Genomic DNA, 20,120 nt, shown 5'->3' with positions numbered 1-20,120 from the left:
ATTTTAGTCTATGACCAAAAAGTAGTTCTGCAGGACTTGAAAGAACCACTTTCAAGCAATAATGTCTGGTCATGTCATGTTCTCCAGGCAGCATAAAATACCACTTGCTTTTAGTAAAATGCTGTGGAAGGTTCAAGTCTGGTTCTTCTCTCCTCGTTGAGCATAACGTAAGTTAACATCATCATCTACCAACCTACTGCATGACCAATTAACCTATGGAAAAAAACTGTGTCAGTTTACAACACAGACCAAAATCTCATTTAATCCCACCTCATTTTATTTTCCATGAATTTAACTGACTTTTCAGTCTCAGCAGTGCAGTCACAGTATATTTAATGCAGTGAGACATACAAATCATAGAATCACAGAATGCTTTGGGTTGGAAGGACCTCAAAGGTCATCTAGTTCCAACATCCCTGCCATAAGCAGGGATACCCTCCACCAGATTAGGCTGCCCAAAGCCCATCCAACGTGGTCTTGAACACTGCCAGGGAGAAGCATCCACCATTTCTCTGGGCAACCTGTTCCAGTGTCTCAGCACCCTCACTGGGAAGATTTTCCTCCTAACATCTAATCTAAATCTTCCCTCTTTCAGTTTCACAGAACAACAGAATCGTAGGGGTTGGAAGGGACCTCCAGAGATCATCGGGTCCAACCCCCCTGCCAAAGCAGGTTCCCTAAGACAGGTCACACAGGTCAGCGTCCAGATGGGTCTTTAATATCTCCAGAGGAGGAGACTCCATCCAAAACCCCCCTGGGCTTTGAGATGCTACTTTAAGTAGTATCTCTTGTGTATTCACAGTCAGTAGTGTCAACAGAAACACAAGGCAATTACCAATCTGGAAAGTCTGTTCCACTTCACCTAAAATTAGGCAAGGATAAAAGCTGGTTGGACTCGATCTCTGGAGGTCCCTTCCAACCCCTACAATTCTGTGAATCTGGTACCTTTTGGCTTTTAATCACATCAATTAATCTTGGATTCCTATTCCGATGAGTTCTGAATTCTAGTTCTGCACACTGGCACACAATGGTCATATAACCAACACAACCTACAGAGCCCAAGAAAAATCCTTGGGCAACACTGTTTCTAAAACCTATTGTTATAGTACTATAATCATCTACCTTCCTGCAAAGAAACTTAATGGCCAAACTTGAGAGAACTTATTATTTAGCATATTAATGTGTCATCAATAATAACGCCCCCCCAAGTAAACCAAACATCCCTTATCAATGGCATTGCTTAATGCATTAATAAAAAGGAATAAATTAGGTGATGAAATGGCAAATGGGCAATAACAACTGCCAAAATTCTAGACAGGATCAAAGCTAGGTTCCCAAATCATTCAATTCTCCTCTTTCCTGTTGAGGAAAATAGGATTTCAGAGAGAGGAGCTATTTCTGATACCTTGAAAAAGTGTGCAGGCCTGAACTGGTTTATCTGGACCCAATGTTAGTACTAAAATCTTGGGAAATAATGTACATATTCCAAACAAACCTCAATTCATTTCTCTTTAGGGTTCCTCTTGTCCTAACCTAACTCAATGCAATTCATAATATTTTCTAATATGGAAATGTTGCTTCATTGATGTAAAAATGAAGCAGGAACAGAGTTTTAATTATCAAAGGAATGGAAAGGCAATCAACATAAATAGGTTTATATCATATTGTACCAGGTTTAAACATAAATACTCCACTGTTGGAACACACTTCCCAGAAAGTAATTCAGTTGATGTTAGCTGACAAACTCACAAATTCAGAAGGGGTAATGGAGTTCTTAAATCATTTTGCCATCCAGATTCTAGAGGTAAGAGGAATCAACTGCTTGCAGAAAGGAGCAATTTACCAAAAAGCCAATGGAAGATCAGTAAAAATCTCCCAAAACCCAGATGCTTTGTATTTCACCACATACAAATGTATTAAAAGTATTGTATTACTATGGAAAAGCAGACAGGAATGAAGGGACTGGTGCTGTTTTTTCATCTACCACTTATACTTAACCATTCCTCCTCACAAGGATCAATACTAAATCTTTCCAGCATTGAACACAAGCAAACAAGGAAACCTCCAGAATATTTTAATATTCCTAATATTAATATATTGAGAAACAAAATTCTTATTCCAGTGAATCACTAACTTTGCCTCTCCAGGTGTTTGATTTGGGCCCTTGGAAGAGTGCTTTTAAAAACTGGGAGGTTTTCTCTACTGTGAGAGTTTGCAGTCTGAAAGCAAACAAGAGCCAGGTAACAGATGGGAATTAGAATAAGAAAAAAAATGAAGAAGAAATGGCAAAACTATTAAATCAAAATTGAAAAGCACTATTTATCTGTCTACTCCATTAGCATTTCCTAATCTGTCAAGCTCAAAGCATAATAAGAAGCATTCAACGAGCAATTATTTTCTACATTGTTACAGAGACAGCAGTCTACCTTTGACTGCTAAGTTATTACTACAAGCAATAGTATTTACTTTTCCACCAGCTAGAAATGTAATGGGAAAAATTACAGTAATTTAAGAAAAATCTGACATCCGAAAATAAGCCATTAGCTATGAACACAGATTTTCTGAACAATGAGAAAAATCTACTCAACAAAGGAATAGTGAATAAAAGTATACTGTAACCTCTGACCATAACCAAGTAATTTATTCATATAGTACAATACCTTTATGAGATTTATAGATAAACAACAGCAGAGGATAACGGGCAAAAATTAAAGCCTAAGTCTCTTATCCTAATTTGCTTACAAATGGAAACAGTAGAGAAAGCAGTAAATACACTATAGATGTTTTCTGTTAGCATTCACCTCAACAAAAAGCCTTCCTCCATGTATGATAGACACCATTTGGGGAATCCAGTATTTGTGGGCAATTATTTAGAAAATTGTTTCATAATTTTTAATTCTGAATTTTCAAACCAGATCTCACTTAGGCTTAGTATTTGTAGCAACTTTGTTAGCAAAGACAAGCACCAGACCTTCTTAAGTAACACACTCACACAAGTGCTATGGTTTGTTTAATTCATTTAAGGTGAAGAAAGGAAATTGAAGCTCAGATGTCTAATATTCCAAAACTGGTTCTGAAGCCTTACAGGACTCAAGACATCCCTGTGCAATTTAGAAAATCAAAGAATTAATATATAATCATATACACCAACAATGCAAAGATGTAAAACAGTCTTCCTGGCAGATACTGCAGGAGAGAAAAAGGTCATGCTATGTATTAAGAGAAGATTTTATATTAGTATCAGAAGTTTTTGGCACAGATAGCTGCAGTCTTTGCAAGGATCAGTCACAGGAGCTACCCCGAAAGAAATACTTCAATACTCACAGGCTTCTTGTAAGAATTTTTCTCTAACGCTGTCTGAGGTGCAGTTTTTACATGTTTTGATTGCAACAGCCATAGCTGGATTTTCCTGAAAGACATTATGGAGAAATAACTGAAATACAGCCTACCAAAAGAAAAGGAAAAATCTAGCAAAACTGCTTTACAGAAAATTACTATTAACTTAAACAACTTCAGTTAAGACATATTTTGAAAGCTTCAATGTAATAATATTATAATTGAGACACCTAGAGTACAACATGTACATCTAATGCACCTAGGAAATACTTAACCTCTTTTAAATTGCAATAAATTGTACAAAAATGATGACAGAAGATAGTAAGTTTAACCAAACAGTACTGTAAACATTTTTGGTTATTGAGGATAGTAACATTTTGTCAGTATTTAGCAAGAGCAAACTGATACATGCCTAAAAACCACACTTAAGCTTAGGTAAGCAAGCAACCTGGAAAGCTGACTTTTTGTGGCTCTTGCTGAGCAAAAGCTGGCTATAATTTTGAACTGGAACTACGAAGGAAAGTAAACCAAAGATTTTACATACTAGCTTCACAATCAATCAGTTGTATCAAAGGCTTAAAACTGAGCTAAACAGAACATATATTCAATACTCGAATCAGATTTTACCATCTGATTTTATCCTCCAAATACTGGCAAATGAGAAGCACTGAGACAGGCCAAATGAGGGAGGCCTCTTGGTTCAGGTGGCATCTATCATCTTCTATTGCTTTGGTGTATTTTACAAACACCCTTTCTGAAAGTTATAAACCTCACAGAGAAGCTGCAAGAGTTTTTCTGCTAAAAAGAAGCTTTAGGTGTTCAAACTCCCCTGGTATTCAAAACACCACAACTTATTCAGAAAACAGTATTTTTTACAGTGTATCCCCACAGTAACGCGCAGCACTCAGATGATGTTGCTTGTACAAGTTCTTACTGGTTGAAAGCAGCTGAAATGTTTTCAAATTAAGCTTCTACATTACAGAATCACAAGGTTGGAAAAGACCTTTAAGATCATCGAGTCCAACCATTCCTGTCTTATGCTAAACCACATACCAAAGTACCTCATCTACTCATCTTTTAAACACATCCACGGATGGTGACTCTACACTCTCCCTGGGCAGCCTGTTTTACATCCCAACAACTCTTTCAGTAAAAAATTTTTTCCTAACATCTAATCTTACCCTGGCACAGCTTTGTGCCATTTCCCCTTGTCTTGTCTCCTGGCTGAAGAGACTATCGCCCACCTCTCTACAACCTCCATTCAGGTAGTTGTAGGCAGTTATAAGGTCTCCCCTCAGCCTCCTCTTCTCCAGGCATCCCCAGCTCCTTCAGTTGCTCCTCATAGGATTTGCCCTCCAGCCCCTTCCCCAGCCTGGTTGCCCTTCTCTGGACTCACTCCAGCACCTCAATGTCCTCCTTATGGTGAGGAGCCCAGAACTGGACACAGCACTAGAGGTGCAGCCTCACCAATGCCGAGTACAGGGGCCTCACAATGCAGAGTACATATAGGCCCGCTCAAGGCCTAGTGTGTCTTCCTTCCAACTGGGAAACTGGGAATTGTGCATTGTTTAATGGTAAGAGTCCAAATGAACCCTCTGCATGAACCCTCTGCTTAAAGGCTACAGGGTTGATATATGTCCTCACCTAGTTTTTAAGGCCAGTGAGAGCTGAAGATTGCCACACAGTTATGTTTTATGCCTGCTCATGCTCCCTCTGTTTTAATTCTATTTTTATAGGCAAACATCATCAGAGTATTTTTCAGGCTGAAAAGTCTATTTCGGAAGTTACTCACAACATAGGTCTTCATGTTGACTCTGCAGGAAAACATTAAAACTTCCTCTTATACACAACCAGGCCCATAAACTGACTGAAAAACTGGTGGTAAAATGAAGATGATTTTATTCCCTTCTGAAGTCAGGAGTCAGTACCCTACGTCAGACGAGGCCTCTGGAGACCTGCCAGACCAAGCCCTCTCCTGGTACTACAGATAAAAGTTTTTGTAACGTCTCAAGTAACATCAGCACCAAAAGGAAGAGTTTCAGCGTCTGCAATCATCTAAGACTCTACACATGTGGTAAAATAAGCACAGGAAAAGGCCTGATCGCAGGGTGTTGCTGACCTTTTGTCAGTAGCTAAGGAGACAAAACACAGAGGATGTATCAGACTGGCAACAGTTTGTGTACTGAGCAGCCAGCACTATTTTCAATACCACTTTTGGATTAATCTTGCAGTAAATCAGTCTTTAAAGAACATTCTATTTGAATTGCTTACATCTGAGTGATACGGTCCTGTACGTGTACATACAATTTCCATTCAGTGTCCTATAAATACAGGCTGGCTGTCATCCTTCAGGAACACTTAGTAGTAAGCAGCATTTGAGAAGAGGTGGATGCTGCACAATCCATACAGTAAGAACTTTGCAAGTGCAATGAACAGGGATAAATGACATTTTTCAGATTAGAATTTGAGGTAGCAGAAGAAGAGGCCAGGTATTTCCCCTGTATTTTTGCATGCAAGCGGAATATATACAAGTATGGCAACACCACCACGTTATTGTAACTAATCTTATATGTATCTTAAGATTCCTTGTAATAGTTTAAGCAGCACTCTGTGACTAGTACATTAAAATTTCATGACACCTTTCTATTTTCCCTTTACATACTCAAGTGTCTTAAATGTAGTAAAAAATTATTAATAAATCACAATGCTGTTATTAAAAAACCTTATACTAGACACAGGGTAACTAAAGAAAATCCATTTTCCAAGTCAGGAAAAGGAACAGGAACAGACACCATGTTCAAAACAACACTCCCTAAGAAAAGGGGTCTTTATTTCATCTTACAGAGCAACAGATTTATCCACTGTGCCTCAAGTTCAGTGAAACATTACTCCTCAAGCACTCCTCTTAACTTGGACTGGATTAAATGAAAAATAAAGATCTCCCTTAATGCAAAATATTTCTAAATTAAAGTCTCAGAAAAGGCCTCAAATCTGGCTGAAATATGTAACATTCATTTACTTAAATATTTCAGTAAAGACTGATTTATATAATTAACTGAAGCCAGGACACTAACCTGCTCTTTCTGGGAAATACTGGTTCTGAAGTCAGTACTAGACTGTTGTCCCATGAATTATTACATCATCTATCAAAAATCCAGACAACTTCTTCAACTGAGAAATAAATCTTCATTTTACACTTGCACATGTAGCTATAAGCTTGAATTGGTTTGAAATTAAATAATTTTCCCAGCTTTCTTTTGCTTTCCCCCCCCCCAAACTTACTTTTTTATCCATTTAAATTTCAACCTTAATCTTTGTGGCTGAGTCTAGAAAAACACATAAGCCCCAGCCTAAATGACACGAGTCCTGCCAACCTCTCCGGTTCCACCAAGGTGACTCTTGCGCTTTGGGGTTTTGCTGGATCAGCGCCCAGGTTTATCTTCTCTTCCAGGAAAAAGTAGCAACCTCATTAACATGCAAGCTCCTTTGTGAAAGATCTAGTGAGATGCTCACTGGAGGAACAGCCACATTTGTTTAATGTTATTGTCCCTCTTTGGTAGGCTACTGCCCTTCCAGCCTACCAGACTAACATTTCTTCTCTGTATTTTACTTTCTACTGACACATTTGGCAGCTTCTGAACTGAATGCTGAATCTAGATCCAAGTCAGGATGATTTACAGGACTGATTTAAACTTCAGAAAGGTTTAATGAAATCAGTTCAAGTAGGGGAGTACAGCCAAAGGGACTTGTGCCTACCATGCTTGGACGCACACACACACAAAAAGGAAAGCGTATGGTTGTGGTTAAAAGCAATGATTTCATACTTCAACTCAGCCAGATGCTTTGGTACTGTCCATTTACTTTGCTCTTTTGATTCCTTTCCTAATCTATAAAAAAATGGGGATTTAGAAGCATCTGAACCACCCTGGAGCTAGTTTTCTATTTATGTAAAAGATGGGGAATATTCTTTACATGCTGATTGTTCTGAAAAATAAATCACAAAGCAGTTTTTAATTTGTTCTGGAAGACTCACATGTATTTCTTAATTTATTTTTGAACTAGAAAGGTTTTATTCTTTGTTTATTTTTATTTCAAAAGTGAGGCTTACCGGACTCATGTAAACTCCTTGGTGTACATCTCCAAACTGTCCTTCCCCAATGCAGCGCCCCAGTTCGATTCTCTCCCTTTGAATTTCATAATCTCTGGCTATAAGAATATAACGCACTTAAAATATCAAATTTTGGATGAAGGGCAAAGAAAGAATCCACAAGATACAAAACTCAAAGTAAGTCACTCAAATGGCTCCCATATGAATAGCTAAGATTAACAGTTGCCGCACACCAACCTACACAAACACAGTGGAAACCTCTTAAACAAATGTTGGAATCAAAGCAATGAGGAAGGAATCGTGAAATCTAATTTGCTAAATTAACTACTATGCATTATTTATTTCAATGCAACAGGCATAATTGAATCCTTCTTAATTATAGCTAGTAAAAGACAAAGAACATAAATAGCCTAGGGCAATCCCGATGATATTAAATACAGCCTTAGCCCACATCCTTTTAGATGTTTAAGAGAACTCCACTATATGGTATTTTAGATCTTGGAACCATCAAATGAGCCCAGAGAATTTTTAAAGAGGTAACTGCAAGAAATACAGAAATGAGAGCATACCAAATAAAGACTACATGAGAGAGCAACATTTTGAGTGCACTGCATCTCTATCAGTGTGTAATTGGAGTAAAATTGATGCGTTTTGCAGACTTATGCAATTTTGTTTACTTGGTGGTTTAAAAGACTGAGAATATTACTGATAAAAACGGCTCAGTAATTCAGCAAAACATGTCATCAATTGCAATTGAATTACTTCATTTGCAATTTCATTTCTAGCAGACATGGAAAAATATTTCAGGAACAGCAGAAAAGCAGGTACAGTATATGTTTTCACTTCTGCTTGTATTATTCAGGGAAAAAAACCCCATAATCAATCAGCACAGGACTTGATGACTGCTGATTTTTTACTTTATTAACACTACCAAAATAATGTCATCTAGAGCTGGGTAACAAATTGATAAATGTCTTTTTCATGTTTTTTTTTTTTAAGTACTGCATTTTCCTCTTTAAAATCCCAAAGCTAACTGGTTTAACTATAAATAAATAATGTTTATTAAATGAAAGTGAATAGTAAACTTAAAAATTCCACATCATTCCAAATTGCAAGCATACAGGGATGGGTAAAGGGTCTCCTGTTACCTTCATCTATTCCATAGCTTTCTGCAGTGCAATTAAGAGAAAAATCAAATGCTTACTTAGATAGAGCTTCTTCAAATCAAGACAAACATTTTTTTAACATTTTGTTTAAAAAATGAAGAAATATACTGATGCAATTTTAAGTTTACATTAGCAGAAGTCACAGGTCTGTTCTTGTGATCTTTACTGACTCAGTCCTTTGAGAGCTGAACACTCAAGTCCACTTCAATCCAGCAAAGCACTTAATGATCTTCACTTCAACAGCCCATCTCATGGACTTTGAACTGAAGGCATATTTAAGCGTTCAGCATCATCCAGGGCTGGGCCCACAAGTAATTAATTCCATGAGAAATTAAATGAAAATATTAGGAGAAAAAAAATAAAATCACACAAAGTTACTAAGTTAACAGAAATATAAGGGACAGAATTTATCACAGTACTTTTTGATCCTGCCATTATTTTAGTTGCATCATGTTGTGACTTACTGCCAGACTTTTAAAAGATCATTTATTTCTGGAAAACATATATTCTTGCTTTTCAAATATTTGTGCTCAAATATATATATGTTTTTCAAAACATATATTCTTGCTTTTCACTTCTTTGCCACAGTAGCAAAAACTCTGTTGTACTGAAGCTATCATGAAACACCCCTGCTGCATGGTGAACTCTAGAAATTCTTACATACATTCATGGTGCTTCAGCAGAACGTGGTACCAGTTTACCACTATCCTCCCCTCTTACACTAACCAAACCTGATGTTTTTGTGGGTCTCCGTATCAACTACTTCTGGAAAAACCCTTGGCTGGCAAAACACAACTGCAACTTTGCAGACAAAACTTTAAAATCAAGATTTCTAGACTTTCAGGCTAAATTAGTTGGCCTTGACGCTTTGAAGATTGCATTATAATTCAAATAGGCTATCAGCCAAAATCCTTGTGGCAGCTAATGCATCTTTCATTTACTTCAAAGATGAAGACTCAGAAGAACTCTGAATTCTTATTTTCCTTTCTGAAGTCTTTCATCTTTAACAAAATTGCATGTGGTACAGATGACTCTCCTCTATCAAGGAATTCGAGAGCAGCGAGTCTGTCATAAAGCAAGAGTGAGATACAGTTAGACAGCAATACCCAGAAGCTTTCCAAACTGTTTGCTTTTACCATGGAAAACATATCCATTCTTTCTTTAAGCATTGTGGTTCAGCATCACAGCAAAAAATTCTACATTTTGAGGCACAAAGGGAATTTCACTGTGATGGCAGCAGAATAGAATTCAGTTTTACTGGCTTCAGAACCTGAACACCTCATCATAAAGAGGATGTTCTTGGCACAGGCATCACTCAAGGCTGAAATTTAAAATTCAGTCCCTGCTAAACCAAGGAAACTTTTGGACAGAGAAGTTCCCAAGTTAATTACCATACTTACTCGATGGCATTGTGTAAGTATCTTCTTCATCTATGATCTCTGCATAGTCATCTGTCTCTGTAAAGGGAGGAATTGAAGAGTTTCGGGAAAAGCAGATGAAAACAATTCTCCAGAACAACAGCTCCAATTTATCAAGGCTGATATGTCACAACCCCCCCAAGTTCAACCTCGCTGGGGCGCATTTACAATAGCATGAATAAAACTCAGCTCATGCATAATTTATGGTATGGTAATGGCCTTGGTGCCAATTGTATTACGTCACATAGATGCATTCAACAAGGGATAAAAGGCAGATTTCATTTGTATTCAAAAAAGTTCAAGTTCTGTAACTAAAAACCACCTAAACTCTTGATTTTAAAAGAAAATCTTTTTAATAGCAAATTCCGCTGCAGTAAGGAAAAAATATTAGTAACAGGTGAAACTGGTTTACCTTCAATAAAGTGTAAGAGTTTGCTAGGTTTTTTATGTCAAACTGGTAGAACGGATAGCAAAATGTTCCAGGGCAGCATTTACCTACTACCAGTGTGGAAAGGTGAGTTACTTTCCATAGTGTCCTTCTAGAACATAAAGATCTTGTAAGTCACACTATCGCCTTAGACTCAATTTTCTTGCTTTAGTCTCAATTTTCCTCTTATGGACAGTGTTCAAAAGCAACCAGTTCTCCAATTTTTCTGAAGAATTATAAGGCATTTTTTCTTCTGTTTTAAAGTTTGCAACTTTTACATCATCTGTTCTCAGAACAGTTTAAATAGTGCCAAGGCATATCAGAAGTTCCTTCCCTTCCTCTAACGAACTTCCAGTGTGTGTTGGTCATTTCCTAATGGTCAGATAAATTCCTCTGAGGTTCCAAAACCAGTCCACAGAGATAGATTTTTTCACTGCAAGGCTGTTAAAGTGTCCTCACCAACTTGAACTGCACAGAGAGGTTCTCAAAATTGAGTAATTTCAAAACCAGCATACGGTTTTCATGGTTGGTTTGAGGTGATCATATATTAGGCTGCCTCTGAAAGGTATGATTTGCTCCCCTTTTCTTCCACATCTGCCCTGGAGCATGTGTACATCCCTGTGGCTCCCTGGTATCACTTCTAGAGGTATGGTTTCTGAACAATGAATGGGACAAAGCCACAGCGAGACTGCAAAGAAGGAAGGGGTGATCCCTTTTGGCTGCAGCTCACAGTTCAATCAAGCCAACTCTGAAACCAGAGCAAGGCTCATAAATATTATACACAAACACAAAGCAGAGGCTTCATTTTCAGATAAAGGGAATATTTAACAAAAACTACAGGTTGCCTGTAACCTTTGAAGTTCAACACACTTCAGTGAGTAAATGCAGTTTGATGTTGCCAACATTGTTCTAATAAATAAAATTACACATATTTTTCTTTTTTACTTTTTCTTTTAAACTCCTGTGGGAAGAATCAGGAACTTCTATGCCATTTAAACTTTTGCAAGGCAATTTCTGTTTAGGACACTGCAAATCAGAGTCACCTAATGAAAATTCAATCAATTATAAAGACAGTGCACAATTCTGAAGAGGCAGAGACACTGATCTCTTTCTTGGTATGCTGTTCCCTCCCCAATAAAAGTAATGTTTTTGTAGAAAATAAGCCCCAGTTTGATCTAAAAAATAGGCAGCTGTTTGAAAGAAATCATTAGTGTGTCACTGATGTGATGGGGATAAGTCCCTCTGCTTCTCTCTAATAACATGGTCAGATGTTTTGAACTTTTAAGTGTGAATGAGATCAACTGTTGCTACAAGCTAGCATTTGAGGATACCAGAAAGTTCTTAATCTGTATTAAAAAAAATGTTTGAATGAAAGATATTATAAACATGCTTGAGAAGAATTGAAAACACTTGGAAACTAGAACTGGTGCCACAGTGGTCTTGAAAAATTGAAACATTCGTCATGCTAATTCTAAGACAACGCTTACAAAATGTGACAAATGGTTTGGCTTGCTCATCTCTCTACTTTAAATTAATCAAGTTAATTCATAATCAAAGCGTTATCAGAACACCTCCAAGCACTTTATATGGTTTTGATACCATGCCTAAAATGGTCCTGAAACTAAAAGGGGCTTCAGTAGCCAATCCAAAGAAATTCAATGGATGCAATTAACTGAACAAGTATTTTTTGTAACATGTTTAGCACCTTGGAGAGGAAAAGGGAATAGGAATTTGGAACACAGTTCCAGTACACAACTGGCATTGTCCTGGGAAATGGAGGAAAATTCAGAGCATTAACAGTGCTCAAAGTGTTGTGCCACAAAGATAACTGCCTTCCCTCATGTGTGGTCTTTACTCCACAATTAAAGTCAGTCGCGTAGCATGGCGCTACTACAAGTCTACTAAGACTACGACTAGGTCTGCTAAGAATATTCCAGAACTCACAGAGAGACTAAAACAAAAGTCAGCTGGGCAAGGCTGCTTTAGGAAGGATGTACTAGAGCAGTCTCTAGAGCTAATGTCTCACATCAAAGCAGCAATTCCAGGGGATGTTCTATCTTGGGAGTCTCTTGGTAAGTCAAGTAAAATTAGTATTTAAAGCCAGGGCTCATTACTGCTGCTTTCTTGAACATTTTAAATCCAGCACTGAACCTCTGCACTTGCTGGCCAACACTAGATTCTTCTAGATGGAAATAAAAATAGGTTGCTTTTGGCCAATGACACAATGTTGGTGGTACAGGTGAGTGAGCCAATTTGAGCCTTATGAAATCTATACATATTTATAGAAAAAAGTATATCAGTATATTAAACCCATAATAGCTAATCTATGATTTTAACCACCTCTTTGGTATTACCCTTTCCATGATTTTTTCCTCCCTTTATCAAAGACCATTAATTCACAAATGATGGTAAGCACCAATAAAAAGCAATGTAGGGCTAGTATGTAGAATACTATCTTGGAATTTGTGACAGAAAAAAAATGCCCTTTGAGTTTTTAATGTTTAAGAAAAGAAAGAAAAATCTGGTAGTATTACCTTAATGTGATTTATATCTGAAGGAGAGAAAGGAGATGAGAATTTATACACCCCCTTTATATTTTATTGAGGAAGGCCACAAGACATTATCTCTATGTATTTCTTACTGCCTTCCTTTGCCTACTGCTTCTTATGCCCTTTTGATACCTCTGACTTGTAAGAATAAAGATACACACACTAGTAGTAGTAATTTGATTATTTTCCCAACATCATTTAGAAAACCAGCTAAAGATCTCTTTAAAAAGCCCCAAAACAACCCCCAACTTGTTTGTTAAGGATAGCAACGCAGTGTTTTCTAGAAAAACCACTTCAAAAGTCTGGAAAAGTTAAGTTTAAAAGTTTTGAAGAAAAATGTTAAAAACTGTCTTCAAAATTAGAAGCTTGAGTGGCTGAAACCTGATTAATATTTTGTGTATTCAATCCACATTAATTTATCCTGTGACATAAGGAGCAGCAGTGGAACACAGAGCACTTTGATGTTACCATGTCTTTAAAGCATCACTTAGCAGACTCTTTTCTCATTGTTACATCCTTTTATGTCCCCCACTGACCAAAAAACCTTCTGCTCTACAACCATTCCAATCAAACCAGATGGGCACCCCCGAAAACCTATAAACCTTTGTTGCATTAGGCCAGAAACTTCATTGTAAACACATGCAAAACCCACATCCCTGTGTGGTTCAAACAGTTTTTCCTTTTTCAATTCTGGTTTAGTAGTAAATGTTAGTTGCACAGCCTGGAAAACACAGTATTTATTGGCTAATGCTCTAAAGCAGACTGCTTTATACTAAAATCTGGGTAAAATTTACTACTGAAGTGTGCATTAAGTGGTATATGGATATAAGAGTTGCATATCGCACGTTAGTAACACACAGACTAGAAAACATATTACCGTCCCCACTAATTTCATCTGCAGATCCAGGTGGCATGCAAGGAGAGAGAAAAACAGAGGGGGAGAGAGAAGGGACAGAGAAGGGGGAGGGGAAAATACACTATTAAATTCACGAGTAATCCAAAAGTATTCAGACTGCAGTTATCTTATATACCTGACTCAAGAGAAACCAGAAAAGTAGCAGAATTTAAGACTTCTCACCTAAAACCCAACGGACAAAGATACGTTCTAAGAAGCTCTCTGTATGATGAAACAGAATTAATAACTGTCCAACACAAAATTGCACAAAAAACAAATTTGGGAGTGGAACTAGTTATTTTAATGCGGTTAAGAACTGTCAATTTTTAGTTTTAATCAGTAATTCACTAGGAAACAGACCTCCTGCAGCCAAATGAGTCGGTTCAATTTGACTTTGCACGTACGCTTAGGACTTTGGGTAGAGCTGGTGTCGCCCCTTGCAATGGAAATGCACTCCTGTGCTATCACTACAACATAAGAACCACAACTATCCAACTACACAGAGCATATTGCAGTTACACAAAGCTGAAATTTAAATGAGTGGCAAATGGAGCAGCTCTACGGGGAAGCTGTTCAAACGAGCACCGTATTCGGCGGGTATCGGAGCATCCCTATTGCACACCGATACCCACAGCACAAGCTGATGCACTTATTTATATATAAAAATGTGCATTAATGTTGGAGAAATAATGCACCTACAACTCCAATTCTTCTTACCCCTAACAAAGCCAAACTGGTCCAGATCAAGTTCGGAACCAGTACGCAGCCAAAAGCATCACCGTATTTAATACTGAATTCAAAGTGATCTTTGCTGATGCTTGTTGTTGCCATTCTCTGTCATTCAGAAGCATGCTGTATCAGGGGTCCAAGAATGAAGTCAAAACACATTAACAAACCCCACAGGGCGTACAGGGGCTGCGGAGCTGTAGGAATGGAATTATCCAGGTGTTTGGCATTGGAGCATACGCTGCCTAAGAACAAGTCCTCCATAAAACGGGGACCAGCAAGTTTGTGACACTGCATGAAAATCCAATTCAACAGAAGGGAAGGGGTAGCAGAAATTTCATGAATTATTCTTGGAACTCTGTTTACCTGTGGCTAAAGTAGTAAAAATACCAATAACTGAGTTAGTATATTCAGCTTTTGGGTTAATAAGGCAGCCTAGACAAAGAGCAGTTGCAGTACCCTTAGGCGGCGACTCATGGGAACAGAAGACGAAAGGGAGAAAGCGTCTAGCTTTCTTTACTCTATGCTGACAGTGATTGACTCCTTTACAAAGAGGCAAGAAAAGGAAAGAGAAAAACAGAAACAAATTATTTGGAAATAAAAGAAAAGAGACCAGAGAGAACATCTACAACGACTGAACGGAAAAGCAAAGGTTTACATGACAATTCTCCATATGCAAACGGATATACAAATGTTGAAACTCAAAAGCACTTTTGGTATTTTCCTTCAAATTTCTTTTGACAGCAAAGTTATTCTTAATTGGATTTTTAAAGAGTGAAACTAGAATGGGTTAAAAAGTCAACTATATAGACCATCCATGGACAATGCAAAGAACATTGTCTATCCCAGAAGCGTAACCCACTCTTCCAAGATCCCAATCTCAGCTGTGCTAGACTGTGCTACAGTCGAATTCCTATTGAAGTGGTAGTCATCAGACTTAACCATGGACTTACTGACCTTCAGGACCCTTAGAAGAACTTCACACAAACCAAGTATTTCACTTGAGAAGGTTACATAGAACATGGAAAAAAACAAGAGCTTCTCTGTTCCACTGAAATACAACAATGACATACTTTGGATCTGCAATCTGTCACCAGAGTTTTATCTCCAGTGTGGACCTGCCTTACCCACCGATATTCTATGTCTCCAAAGACCCCTGAGCAAACACATCATGGTACTGTCCTCACTGTCCCCTTTCCTAGTCACTCTACTGCATTTAATCAGCAAAGCGCTCATCAGGAGAGATGGTGGATGACAGGTTGGCCATGAGCCAGCAGGGTGCCCCAGGTGCCAAGAGAGCCAATGGGATCCTGGGGGGCATTAAAAGGAATGTGGCCAGCAGGTCAAAGGGAGTGATCCTCCCCCTCTGCTCTGCCCTGGTCAGGCCTCACCTGGAGTATTGCATCCAATTCTGGGCTCCCTGGGATAAAAAAGACAGGGATCTCCTGGAGAGAGGAGGGGTATGGAGATGCTTAAAGGACTGGAAAATCTCCCCTATGAGGAAAGGCTGAATGAACCGGGGCAGAGGGGATCTGATCAATGTTTATAAATATCTCAAGTGTGGGAGATAGAGGGAAATGGCCAGCCTCTTCTCAGTGGTCTGTGGGGACAGGACAAGGGGCAATGGCTGCAAGTTGGAGCACAGGAAGTTCCACACCAATATGCAGAAGAATTTTTACCAGTGAGGGTGACAGAGCCCTGGGACAAGCTGCCCAGGGAGGTGTAGAGTCTCCTCTGGAGATATTCAAGACCCATCTGGATGCCTCCAAATGACCTGTCCTAGGGACCCTGCTTTGGCAGGGGGGTTGGACTCTATGGTCTCCAGAGGCCCCTTCCAACCCCTACAATTCTGTGATTTTAATTCAAAGCTAAAACAAGTGGGTGAGATTCACCACTGTATCCTGAACAAGGTACTGTCACAGAAACTACTGGAGTGATTAAACCTACAGAAATAATTCATCAGTTGTGAAAACCTACATACTGACTATGTCAGAACGTTAATCAGATTCAATGCTAAAAACTAAAAGAGGTGCAAGGAGAGAGAAAAATTATTAAGTTAGTGTATCGGTACATCCATTTGTACCATGTTACTGCACTCCAAAGGACTTCTCTTCTAATGTCCCACAGCACAACCTTCAGAGCCCTCATTCTACCACAAACCTGAGGTACCATTCCTAAAACACTTTAGGCAGAGTACAAAAGGAAAGAAAAAAAATAGTACAGCTCTTTTAAAAGACCACTGAAAAGGCACTGAAATAAAAATAAAGGAACTCAATACTCCATACTGAAACAGAAGAACAGGTATAGAGTCTCTGGAAGCAATGCAAGCTATCTAAAAGGGAAGAGATGTTTCAACTCTTGACCTGTCTGCTCAGGCTACACAAAGCTAATTTAAGCTTGAAATGCTGTTCACTCTTACATCGATACAGACGTAGCAGAAGCTGACTGAAACCTGACTAAGCTGCTTCATATGTAGGGCACCTTGAAATGACAAAGGTGGTTTTAATTCATCATGTATGCGTCCTGACGCCCTGTGACACTCACTCCAACTCAGCTTCTGCCTTTCAAACTTGGCAGTTATGACTTGTTGTCTCAAGTTTGGTTATTCTGCTAGACTAAAGACTATTTTGTCTTCCACTTGAGACACCTTCAAGTCTAGCTACAAAAGAAAATTTAGGTGAATAGTTGACTCTAAGTTAAAAAAAAGAAGTTCTGACACTTTCTGAGGAGTGTAGAGTACCTACTTGAAATAAAAACTACTAAGAATGATTTCCACTGTTCCATGCGAGGTTCCAGCCAGAATATCACTGACATCTACCTAAATGCCCTAAAGCTCAGGAATGCTGCGGAAAACAGACCTCGATCAAGGTGTTTATTTAGTTCCTCCTCCCAATACTAGGTACACACTAAAATCATCAAGTAGGTAAAGAACACACCACTTGCTATGCAATGGACTGTGTTAGAAACGATGCAATCAGGCTAGAGGGTGATTAATACTGGAGCTGCTTGTTAGACAACCAACACTGGAAGGCTGGAAGATATAAGGCCCTGTTCTATTTAAGTCACATATTCCTTCACAGAATCACAAGGTTGGAAAAGACCTTTAAGATCAAGTCCAACTGTTCCTGTCCTGTGTCAAACCATATCCCTAAGTACCTCATCTACCATCCAGGGATGGTGACTCACCCCCCTCCCTGGGCAGCCTGTTCCAGGACCCAACAACTCTTTCAGTAAAAGACTTTTCCCTAACATCTAATCTGACCCTGCCCTGGTGCAGGTTTGTGCCATTTCCCCTTGTCCTATCTCCTGTCACCTGGCTGAAGAGACCATCACCCACCTCTCTACCACCTTCTTTTAGGTAATTATAGGTGGTGAGAAGGTCTCCTCTCAGCCTCCTCTTCTCCAGTCTAAACATCCCCAGCTCTCTCAGCCGCTCCTCATAGGATTTGCCCTCCAGCCCCTTCCCCAAGCTGGCTGCCCTTCTCTGGACTCACTCCAGGACCTCAATGTCCTTATGGTGAGGAGCCCAGAACTGGACACAGCACTCGAGGTGCAGCCTCACCAATGCTGAGTACAGGGGCACAATCACCTCCCCAGACCTACTGCCCCACACTATTTTTGATACAAGCCAAGATGCCATTGGCTTTCCTGGCCGCCTGGGCACACTGCTGGCTCATATTCAGTCTGCAGTCAACCAACACCCCCAGGTCCTTCTCTGCCTGACAGCTCTCCTTAATCAATTTGTGGAAAAACCTTGGAAAAAAACAAACCAGAAAAGACAGACTAAACCTAGTGATTTCCAGTTTTTAGAAATAAAATGAGTATTATGCAGTTGTCACATCAAGTATGTTGATACGTAAACAACAACTCCCCCAACCCTAATACTGCAGGGAACATCTTCAGTCATGCTATAGTGATATTATTAGCAAAACAAAAGTGTCCACTGAAATCAAATGAACAGATCACAAAGGAGGAGTGTAGGGGGGAAGGGATGCTTCAACCAACAGCGGACTGATAAAATCAATGCAGGAACGTCCTGGGCACTGATACAGAGGAAAGCTGTTTAGATTGTCACCACAGTCCATTCTGGTCTTGTGTGCATAAGAAACAGCATTTTAATCAGTTTAAAACACAAAAAGGTGACACACCAGTCTATTTAACAGCCATGGGAATCTGAAATGCTGTAATTTATTAGCATTGAGGGGTTTTTAACTGTAATTATTGTATTAATCAGCAGAATAGCTGGGTGAGTTAAGAAGCAAGTAACTCCGTGAACTTGGAGACTGATGACTTGCTCAAGGTTTGTAAAATTAATCTTGAAAAACCCGAGGCTTGAATGTCTCCCAGGCCTGTAACCACACGACTGAGCTACAGCTGTACAGAGCCTTTATATTCCCTAATTACTTAATAATTTGAATGTGTAACTATGTAATTTACGCTAACGCTGTTAGTCTTTGTATTCAGACACGAGCTGGAGCATGTGACATAACTGAGCCAGCAGACACAGAACCACTCAAGATGCAGTTTTTCATTTTAAAATTTCCTTACACCTTGCAGCATTGTCTTTTTGGAGGGACTTGACCAAATAAACAGGTCAACCCTCCTCCCCCCTATTTTACAACTTCAGGCAAAGCCCACCTTTTTGCCTGCTAATTCTAAGAAACACAAGCCCTACACAAGAAACCCTTTGAGAGTTGAGCACAGGGCAGGCCTTCATTCTGAGCAGAGGAATCACAAAACAGAGCACACGCTGTGCTCTGCAAGAAGTGACTCAAAATCATGTTTGTCTTTCCATCCCTGCCCACAGCTTTGCTTGTGCTTATCCTGCATCATTCACCTGTGCAGCCAGGTTCCTTTCATATGCCTACACCTCCTTCATAAAGAACATTTTCAAGTGTTGCACAACTGAAATCAGGTGAGTATATTTATTACCTTTTTTTTTTTCCTCTTCTCTCCTGTCTGTGGCTCTCTGACATTTGGCTTCTGCTGTATTTCAGTTTGGTCTAGGTAATCTACTAGAAGTCTATCGCAGATGAACTACATCATCTAAGTTTTTTCTGCATGCTGAAATCTCACTTAAATCCTGCTTATCTCCTTCAGGAAAGATTTTTTTTCTTCATTAAAACTGAAATTTCAGCTAAGTGGGATGACTAAATTGGCAACTTCTTCAAACTCAGGAGCTGCTTGTAAGTAGAACCTTAGAGAACTCACACGTCACTTCACATTAACTTCCATATGAATATAAAGAGAAACTTTTTAACTGTGAGGGTGATGGAGCCCTGGGACAGGCTGCCCAGAGAGGTTGTGGACTCTCCTTCCCTGGAGACATTCAAACCCTCCTGGATGTGTTCCTGTCTGATTTAGTCTAGGTGATCCTGCTCTGGCAGGGGTGTTGGACTACATGATCTTTTGTGGTCTCTTCCAATTCCTAACGTTCTGTGATTCTGTGACTGACTGCCATGATTAGGAGTCATCCACACCACGCACTTTAAGTG

General features: G+C 39.1%; 1 protein-coding gene across 26 annotated transcripts in view; it reads right to left on the bottom strand.

Annotated features, from left to right (window-relative positions):
• PTK2 (protein tyrosine kinase 2) overlaps positions 1–20,120 on the bottom strand; it is a gene marked incomplete at its 5' end in the record, with an annotated part of 172,637 nt that overhangs the window by 45,856 nt on the left and 106,661 nt on the right. For 8 of the 26 annotated variants that reach the window (XM_084260371.1, XM_084260352.1, XM_084260367.1 and 5 more), the window contains 5 exons: positions 3,325–3,409; positions 7,445–7,542; positions 8,593–8,613; positions 10,011–10,067; positions 13,882–13,899. In XM_084260371.1, the coding sequence (XP_084116497.1) occupies positions 3,325–3,409; positions 7,445–7,542; positions 8,593–8,613; positions 10,011–10,067; positions 13,882–13,899 (279 nt within the window). Of the gene's footprint in view, positions 1–3,324; positions 3,410–7,444; positions 7,543–8,592; positions 8,614–10,010; positions 10,068–13,881; positions 13,900–15,084; positions 15,169–20,120 lie in introns of all 26 variants that reach the window. The other 18 variants (XM_084260372.1, XM_084260375.1, XM_084260370.1 and 15 more) reach the window with 5 other exon arrangements.

The sequence above is a fragment of the Gallinula chloropus genome, assembly GCF_964237585.1.
Source record: "Gallinula chloropus genome assembly, chromosome: 2".
Classification (NCBI taxonomy): domain Eukaryota; kingdom Metazoa; phylum Chordata; class Aves; order Gruiformes; family Rallidae; genus Gallinula; species Gallinula chloropus.
This window is presented reverse-complemented; position numbering and strand designations above follow the sequence as displayed.